General features: G+C 43.9%; 1 protein-coding gene across 10 annotated transcripts in view; it reads left to right on the top strand.

The window, feature by feature from the left end:
- The first annotated feature begins 8,830 nt into the window (after nt 1–8,830).
- Nucleotides 8,831–10,058, top strand: part of BIRC6 (baculoviral IAP repeat containing 6) — a 383,808-nt gene continuing 382,580 nt past the window's right edge. For all 10 annotated transcript variants that reach the window (XR_007515526.1, XM_049870389.1, XM_049870387.1 and 7 more), the window contains exon 1: nt 8,831–9,249. Coding sequence is in view for 9 of the 10 variants with exons in the window: in XM_049870389.1 (XP_049726346.1) it covers nt 8,931–9,249 (319 nt within the window). In the remaining variant the exon portion in view is untranslated. The remainder of the gene's footprint in view (nt 9,250–10,058) is intronic.

Below are 10,058 nucleotides of genomic sequence, written 5' to 3'. Positions count from 1 at the left end.
TCCTTTTGCGACTGACTTATTTCTCTTAGCATGAATGTTTTCAAGGCTCATTCGTGTAGTGGCATGCATCAGGACTCCAACTCTGTTATTGGCTGAGTAATATTCCATTACACCTCAACATAAAGAAAACGAAAATCCTTACAACTGGGCCAATAAGCAACATCATGATAAATGGAGAAAATATTGAAGTTCTCAAGAATTTCATTTTACTTGGATCCAAAATCAACACCCATGGAAGCAACGTCAAGAAATCAAAGGACCTATTGCACTGGGCAAATCTGCTGCAAAAGACCTCTTTAAAATATTAAAAAGTAAAGATATTACCTAGAGGACTAAGGCGCGCCTGACCCAGGCCATGGTATTTTCAATCCCTTCATATGCATGTGAAAGCTGGATAATGAATAAGGAAGACCAAAGAAGAATTAATGCCTTTGAATTATGGTGTTTGTGAGGAATATTGAGAATATAACATGGACTGCCAGAAGAACGAACACATCTGTCTTGAAAGAAGTACAGCCAGAATGCTCCTTAGAAGTGAGGATGGCAAGACTTCATCTCATGTACTTTGGACGTGTTATCTGGAGGGACCAGTTGCTGGAGAAGAACTTTATGCTTGGTATGGTAGAGGGTCAGGGAAAAAGAGAAAGAGCCTCTGCGAGGTGGATTGACACAGTGACTGCAACAATGGGCAATCCATACGCGATGATGCGTAGCAATGACTGTGAGAATGTTGCAGGACTGGGCAGTGTTTCATTTTGTTGTACATATAGGTTGGAAATGACTTGATGGTACCTAACAAAAACAGCAGCAATAGTCCATTGTACGTATGTACCACATTTTGTTTATCCATTCATTTGCTGTGGCACATTTAGGTTGTTTCCCCCTTTTGGCTATTGTGAATAGTGCTGCAATGAATATTGGTGTACAGGTTTTTGTTTGCATTCCTGCCTTCACTTCCTCTGGGTATATACCTAGGACTGGGATTGCTGAGTTGTATGATAGTTCTATTTTCAACTTTTTGAGGAACCAACAAACTGTTTTCCACAGTGGCTGTGCATTTTACATTCCCATCAGCCATGGATGAGGGTTCCATTTTCTTCAAAACCTTGCCGGCATCTGTTGTTTTCTATTTTTTGATCAGTGCCATTTTAATAGGCATGAGGTAGTATTTCACTGTAGTTTTGATCTGCATCTCCCTAATGGCTAGTTGGAGCCCTGGTGGCACAATGGTTAAGCCCTCGTCAATTAACCGAAAGGTTGGTGGTTCAAATCCACCCAGAGACTTTGCAGGAAAAAGATCTGCAGATCTGCTCCGGTAAAGCTTACAGCCTAGAAAATCCTTTGAAGCAGTTCTACTTTGTCGCGTGGGTCGCTATGAGTGAAAATTGACTTGACAGAACCCAACAACAACAATTGCTAAAGACGCCGAACATCTTCTCATGTGCTTTTTGGCCATTTGAATATCCTCTTCGGTGAAATGCCTGTTGAAGCCCTGATTGTGTTGTTTGTCTTTTTCTTGTCAAGTTGTGGAAGGTTTTTTGTTTTTTTTTTCCTCATTTGATTTCTTTCTTTCTTTTTTTTTATTGCACTTTACATGCGGGTTTACAGAAAAAAGTGGCTTCTCATTAAACAGTTAGTACACATATTGTTTTATGACATTGGTTAACAATGCCATGACATGTCAACACTCTCCCTTCTTGAACTTAGGTTCCCTATTACCAGCTTTCCTGTCCCTTCTTGCCTTCTAGTCCTTGCCCCTGGGCTAGTGTGCCCCCTTAGTCTCTTTTTGTTTTCTGGGCCAGTCCAATCTTTGGCTGAAGGGTGAACCTTAGAAGTGACTTCATTACTGAGCTAAAAGGGTGTCCAGGGGAAGTTGTAGAAGCTTTGTATATATTTTGGATATTAGACCTTTATAAGAAAATTTGTTCATGAAAATTTTCTTCCAATCTGTATGCTGTCTCTTTACTTTTTTGATAAAGACCTGTGTTCTTTCCGAAGTAGATTGTCAATATATAACATAAAATTTACTCTTTCATCAATTTTTAAGTGTACAGTTCATTGACATTAAGTACTTTAATAAGGTTATGAAACTATCACTACTATCTACTTCCAGATCTTTATCATTCCAGACAGAAACTCTATACCCATTAAACAATAACTCTCCATTCTCTTCTCCCCTCTTACCCTGGTAATCACTATTCCACTTTCTATCTCTATGAATTTGCTTACTGTAGGTACCTCATACAAGTGGAATCATACAATATTTGCCCTTTCGTGTCTGGCTTCTTTTACCTAGTATAATGTCTTCAAGGCTCATCTATCTCATAGCACGTATAAGAACTTCATTCCTTTTTATGGCAAAATAATATTCTATTGTACTGATTTGCCACATTTGTTTGCCCATTCATCTCTGGATGGACTTTGGATCGTTTCCACCTTTTGGCTATTGTGACTAATGCTGCTATGAACTTTGGTGTACAAGTATCTGTTTGAGTCCCTCATTTCAATTTATGTATATATATGTACATATTTTATTGAGTTTTTGGTCAAAGTTTAAACAGCAAATTGGGTTCCCATTTAACAATTTCTACACATATTGTTCAGTGACATTGGTTTCATTTTCCATATTGCTTGAATATTCTCATGATTTCTGTTCTGTTTGTTCCATTTCTATTATTCTTTTTTATTAGTTAATTTTTATTGTACTTTAAGTGAAAGTTTACAAATCAGGTCAGTCTCTCATACAAAGATTTACATACATCTTGCCATACACTCCTAATTTCTCTCCCCCTAATGAGACAGCGCAATTCTTCCCTTCACTCTCTCTCCTCGTGTCCACTCGGGTAGCTTCTGGCCCCCTCTGCCCTCTCATCTCCCCTCCAGACAGGAGATGCCAACATAGTCTCATGTGCCCACTTGATCCAAGAAGCTCGTTCTTCACCAGTATCATTTTCCATCCCCTATTCCAGTCCAATCCCTGTCTGAAGAGTTAGCTTTGGGAATGGTTCCTGTCCTGGGCTAAAAGAAGGTCTGGGGACCATGGCCCCCGGGGTCCCTCCAGTCCCAGTCTGACCATTAAGTCTGGTCTTTTGATGAGAATTTGGGGTCTGCATCCCACTGCTCTCCTGCTCCCTCAGGGTTTCTCTGTTGAGTTCCCTATCAGGGCAGTCATCAGTTGTGGCCAGGCACCATCTAGTTCTTCTGGTGTCAGGCTGATGTAGCCTCTGTGGTTTATGTGGTATTTTTTTTTTTTTCTGTCTCTTAGACTCATAATTACCTTGTGTCTTTCGTGTTCTTCATTCTCCCCTGCTCCAGGTGGGTTGAGACTCATTGATGCATCTTAGATGGTGGCTTGCTAGTGTTTAAGACCCCAGATGTCACTCTCCAAAGTGGGATGCAGAATGTTTTCTTAATACATTTTATTATGCCAATTGACTTAGATGTCCCCTGAAACCATGGTTCTCAAACCTCCGCCCCTGCCATGCTGGCCTTTGAAGCATTCAGTTTATTCAGGAAACTTCTTTGCTTTTGGTTTAGTCCATTTGTGTTGATCTCTTCTGTATTGTGTATTGTCTTCCCCTTCACCTAAAATAAAACCTATCTACTATAACTAATAATAAATAAATAATTAATTAAAAAATTTTTTTTCACTATCTGATTAGTGAATACCACTCTCTTATCCTCCCTCCCTCCCCCCTCTCGTAATCATCAAAGAATATTTTCTTCTCTGTTTAAACTGTTTCTCCAGTACTTATAATAGTGGTCTTATACAATATTTGTCCTTTTGTAATTGACTAATTTCACTCAGTATGTCTTCCAGTTTTCTCCATGTTATGAAATGTTTCATGGATTCAACATTGTTCTTTATCAAAGCGTAGTAGTCCATTGTGTGACTATAAAAATAAACAGTGCTATACCATAATTTTTTTTTATACCATAGTTTATTTATCCATTCATCCGTTGATGGGCAGCATGGTTGCTTTCAACTTTTTGCTATTGTAAACAAAGCTGCAATGAATGTGGGTGTGCATATATCTGTTCGTATAAAGGCCCTTATTTCTCTAGGATATGTTCCAAGGAGTAGGATTGCTGGGTCATATGGTAGTTCTATTTCTAGCTTTTTAAGTAAGCACCAAATCTATTTCCAAAGTGGTTTACCATTTTACATTCCCACCAGCTGTGTATAAGTGTCCCAGTCTCTCCACAACCTCTCCAACATTTATTATTGTTTTTGGATTAATGCCAGCCTTGTTGGAGTGAGATGGAATCTCATTGTAGTTTTGATTTGGATTTCTCTAATGGCTAATGATCATGAGCATTTCCTCATGTATCTGTTCACTGCCTGAATGTCTTCTTTAGTGAAATGCCTGTTCATATCCTTTGCCCATTTTTTAATTGGTTTATTTATCTTTTTGTGGTTGCGTTTTAGCAAAATCATGTAGATTTTAGAGATCAGGCACTGATCAGAAATGTCATAGCTAAAAACTTTTTCCTAGCCTGTTGGTAGTCTTTCTACTCTCTTGATGAAGTCTTTGGATGAGCATAGGTGTTTGATTTTTTAGGAGCTCCCAGTTATCTGGTTTCTCTCTGGCATTTTTAGTAATGTTTTGTATTCTGTTTATGCCATGTATTAGGGCTCCTAATGTCCCTGGAAACCCTGAGGGCGTAGTGGTTAAGTGCTACGGCTGCTAACCAAAGGGTCGGCAGTTCAAATCCTCCAGGCACTCCTTGGAAACTCTGTGGGGCAGTTCTACTCTGTTCTATAGGGTTACTATGAGTCAGATTCGACTCGACGGCACTGGGTAATGTTGTCCCTATTTTTTCTTCCATGATCTTTATCATTTTAGACTTTATGTTTAGGTCTTTGATCCATTTTGATTTAGTTTTTGTGCATGGTGTGAGGTATGGGTCTTGTTTCATTTTTTTGCAAATGGATATCCAGTTATGCCAGCACCATTTGTTAAAAGATTATCTTTTCCCCAATTAACTGACTTTGGGCATTTGTCAAATATCAGCTGCTCATATGTGGATGGATTTATGTCTGACTTCTCAATTCTGTTCCATTGGTCTATGTGTCTGTTTTTGTACCAGTACCAGGCTGTTTTGACTACTGTGGTGGTATAATAGGTTTTAAAATTAGGTAGAGCGAGGCCTCCCACTTTGTTCTTCTTTTTCAGTAATGCTTTACTTATCCAGGACCTCTTTCTCTTCCATATGAAGTTGGTGATTTGTTTCCCCATCTCATTAAAAAATGTCATTGGAACTTGGATCGGAATTGCATTGTATCTATAGATTGCTTTAGGTCGAGATTGCCCCATGGAGTTAGGGCTGTGTCCCATGATTGCCTTGTCTCATGTGATCAGCTCCACCGCACTCGTGCCCATGCACAGTACCAAGGAATCAGGGCTGGGGTGCTGCATGTGGGCTCCACAACTAGTTGCTTTTTCTGCACTGTCTGTCACTCTCGCACCACTCAGGTTAGTGTGTAGCCTGTGTGCACTGGCTGGGTCCCCGCTATGATTGCCCTAGGGGGTTAGAGCTGCATCCTGTGCTTGCCTTATCTCAGGAAGCCACCATCAGCCCTGCCGCACTCGCACTCATGCCAAAGCACAGCACCAAGGGATCAAGGCTGGGGCGTTGCTTCTGCACGTTCTCTCGCTCCCCTGTCACTCAGGCAGTTCAAATTCACCAGTTGCTCCTTGGAAAACTTATGAGGCAGTTCAGAATCTACTTGACTGCAATGCGTTTGGTTCGTTTGTTTTTTTTTTTTAATGGTCAAATGAGTTTTTGAAATGTTGATTAAGAAGGTTTAAATAGAAGTTCTCAAAGGTTTTGATATGCTAATCTGTATTATAAATCTCATAAGGGGAGTTGGTACCCAAATTTCTGTGATTATGGAAGTGTTTTCTTTCAGGACAAATAGGTAATTAACTTTGGTGAATGCTGGTTTACAGGTGAAAGCAGTCGAGAAGTTTGACTCAAATGAGTCTTGAGAGATAAAAAATTGGAAATGACAGTTTTTACAGTTTCTGTGTATATCTTGAAGGATACCCCTAGCTACATTTAGCTTTGATTTTTGCACTCTTTTACCTCAAGGACTGAAGTTTAGAGCAGGAGGGTTAAGTGGTTAAAAGTATGAGCCTGGAGTCAACCTGCCTGACTTCAAAATCTTGCATGCTGCTACCCCCACTCCACAGGCTTGAAAACCTTGGACAAGCCATTTAACCTCTCTGTGCTTCCATTTTCACGGTTAACAAGTACTTTCGCAAGTACTTATAAGAAACCTAGGTAAGTAGGGTGAATAATTTTATCATCTCTATTTGACGCCCTGGGAAGCATTCTTGGAAAGGATAAGTGACTTGCCCAAAGTCATAGATAGACACTGTGGGTCAAAATCAGATATTCACGCAGACCTCAATAGTTAGGTATTTTCCCACTTTATTATATTACCTTCCAACATCAGATAAAAATGGAATATTTTGCCATTTCAAAATGGAATGAATACAAATTTGGATGTGAATAAAAGGCTTAAAATTTAGTTGAAATAGTTTGTGAAGATTTCCTGAAGTAAATCTGCAGGAATGTTGGAAGACAATTAACTTTCATGGAGCACCTACTATATGTCAGATGCTATGCTACACATTTTTAAAAAAATGATTCTTAATTCTCATAAGACTTTGATTAGTTTTTATAGAAGAGAAAACTAGGGTTTTGAGATAACGCAACATTCCCAAACACATACAGTTAAGTGGTTGAGTACCTATGTCTCACAGCGCATGACAGTATGTTTTTACTAGTTGGACTTTGCTCATTTCCCTTCTTCTGGTGTCCTCAGTTTACTCATGACAAAATAAGGGAACTGGATGAGATTAGTGTTTATCAAAATGTGCTCCTTGGTTGTTAAAAAACATTAAGTTTGGGAAATGCTGGGTTAAACAAAGTTAAAGTTTTTGTTTTTATTGGAAGGGGTTAGGGATGTTGGGGGTGGAGAAGGCAGGTGGGTGTGACGATAAAGGGGTAGCAACAAGGAAGAGCTTTGCAGTATAGGAATGGGTCTGTATCTTGATTATGGTACATGGCTCTACACCTGATAAAACGAGATACAACTATACATGCACATCACACAAATGTCGAATTCCTGTTTTTGATATTGTACCATAATTATGTAACATTGGGGGAGAGTGGCTGCATCAAGGATACATGGGACCTCTTTTTTTGAATGTAGATCTCATTTTTATTCTGATTTTTTTTTTTTTTTTGCTTTAGGTGAAAAGTTACAGCTCAAGCTAATTTCTCATACAAAAATTTATACACATATTGTTATGTGACACTAGTTGTAATCCCTATAATGTGACAGAACACTCCCCTTTCCACCCTGGGTTTCCCGTGTCCATCCAACCAGCTCATGTCCCTTCCTGCCTTCTCATCCTGCCACCAGACAGGTGCCACCCATTTGGTCTCGTGTATCTGCTTGAACTAAGAAGCACACTCTTCACAAGTAATATTTCATGTTTTGTAGTCCAGTCTAATTTTGAAGAGTGGGCTTCAGGAATGATTTTAGTTCTTGCTTAACAGAGGGCCTGCGGGCCATGGCTTTGAGGGTTCCTCCAGTCTCAGACCATTAAGTTTGGTCTTTTTATGTGAATTTGAGTTCTGCTCCATACTTTTCTCCTGCTCCTTCAGGGACTCTCTGTTGCATTGGTCATTGGTGGTAGTCAGGCAACATCTAATTCTTCTAGTCTCAGGCTGATAGAGTCTCTGGTTTATGTGTCTCTTGAGCTAATATTTTCCTTGTGTCTTTGGTGTTCTTCATTTTCCTTTGCTCCAAGTGGGCTGGGACAAATTGATGCATTTTAGATGGCCACTTGCAAGCTTTTAACACCCCAGACACCACTCACCAAAGTGGGATGCAAAACGTTTTCTTAATAAACTTTGTTATGCCAATTGACCTAGATGCATGGGACCTCTTTCTACTAGATTTGTTGAGTAGTGGACAAGTCAATTTGGATTTGTCCAGTTTTTCTCATAGTCAGATAGGGCCTACAGATTTTAGGAAGGAAAACCACAGAGGTGTGTACTGTACTGTATTTGCAACTACCTGTGACTCTAATAATTATTTCAAAATATAAGTTACAGAAAATAATGCATTGTTATTCTCCCAAGGGGGATATATATGAATGCATCTACTATATTTACTTGACCAGAGTCCTTTTTGCCCCCCAGCGCCCCCACACACCTATTAACAACTTGTATAACTTGAGTTTTTTGGAATGTGGATAAAGAAACTATGCTTAGCTATATGCGTCCAGCATCTGTATCTGGCATTTGTGTTCAAGAAAAAGATTTGGGTGTGGGGGTGGGGAAGAGCATTGAAGTAGGTATGGGCTTGGGGAGGTGGTTCGGTTCCTCCACGTCCGGACTAGGGGTTTTTCAGTCTGTTTATGCAGACGACAGCCAGCATCCAGACCCAAAGGTCTCCTTACAGCCACCGCCGCACAGCTGGACTGCGCGTGCTGGGAAGTCCCGGCGCAGCTGGAACCGCTACAGAAGGCCGCAGGCCGTCCGGGTAGGTCGCGCGGGCCGGGGTCCCAGCCTTGCTGAAGTACACAAACACCTCTCCTCAAGAACAGGTAGACTGGGGCGGAGCTCAAGCGGCGACCACTCCAGGGACTCGCCGGAATAAGGCGGGAAGTAGCTAACCCGAAGCTGCCCGGAGCTGCGGCGCGTGGCACGCGAAAGCCCTCCCGCGCATGCTCCAGCCGCTTGCTTCCCGCCCCCGACCGCGGTCCCGCCTCTTTCCCTTCGCCTCCCCCTCCCCGCCAGTCTTTCCCGGAGCTCGGCCCCTGCGGGCGGGTGCCCGACGTCTCGCGTGCGTGCCGGCGCCTGACTTCACTTCCGGCTAACGCGCTCCGCTTGCCCCCTGGCCCCGGATGGTGACTGGCGGTGGTGCTGCGCCTCCGGGGACTGTCACTGAGCCGCTTCCCAGTGTGATTGTGCTGAGCGCAGACCGGAAGATGGCGGCTGCGGCGGCCTCGGCCCCGGGCTGCTCCTCGGCGGCGGGGGCGAGCGCGGCCGGGATCTCGGAGTGGCTGGTCCTGCGGGATGGCTGCATGCGCTGCGACGCCGACGGGCTGCACAGCCTCTCCTACCACCCAGCGCTCAACGCCATCCTGGCAGTCACCACTCGCGGGACCATCAAAGTCATCGACGGCACCTCGGGGGCCACCCTGCAGGCCTCGGCACTCAGCGGTGAGTGTGCGACCGGCCGGGCGGGGGCCGGGCCCGCCTCGGGGCTCGGCCGGGCCCTGCGGAGGAGGCGTGGAGGGAGGGCAGGGCTGGGGCTCAGGCCTCGCTGTGGAGAAGGGTGGCCCGGAAGCTGGTGGAGGAGAGGACCTTAGGACTTGGCTTTTTCGGAAGGAGAGACCGGCGAGTCGGGGTGGGGTGAGAGTTGCTTTTTGGGCTTCGAGCGTCCGGTCTGGGTTGTTCTTATGATAGAGGTGAGGAGGAGGCCTTGGAGCTCGGCACTGGGAAGGGCAGTCCCCTGGGAGGTCGTGGAGAAGGTGTCGGCAGTGCCCTCTGCCAGATGAGAGAGTGGAAGGTTAGAAGGTTGATCTCGGCGTGAGTCTGGTGGCCAGGGGCGAGGAGCGTCCGAGCCGGCATTCAAGCCCTCTCCTCCCGGAAAGAATTGGATACTCTGCGGTTCACAGGTCCCGCAGGTGCCCGGATCCCTTAGGGGGCTTCGCGCTGGTGTGGGATGGGGGGGGTGGGCCTGGAGTGGGGGTGGGGAGAGAAGTAGGCGGGCCAGCAGCCTGAGCTGCTCCGCCGACGACTCTAGGACTCTGGTGGACGCAAAAGAAGACCAGACTTGTCCCCTAGCTCGGGACTAACTTTTACCCCCAAGTGACGAGGAATACAGGACCTGCAGTGTACGACCTATAGATAGATTCCTTTAGCTTCGTAATTAGGTGAAATCTCAGGCCCTCTCTACTTGTTTTACCACAGCCGGCCGGAAGTTGGGATTCTGGCGTATGTCTGAGTCTCGTCGTTGGAAGAGAGCA

This window comes from Elephas maximus, chromosome 26, assembly GCF_024166365.1.
Source record: "Elephas maximus indicus isolate mEleMax1 chromosome 26, mEleMax1 primary haplotype, whole genome shotgun sequence".
Taxonomy (NCBI): Eukaryota; Metazoa; Chordata; class Mammalia; order Proboscidea; family Elephantidae; genus Elephas; species Elephas maximus.
Note: the sequence above shows the minus strand (reverse complement) of the source record. Positions and strands in the feature narration are given on the sequence as shown.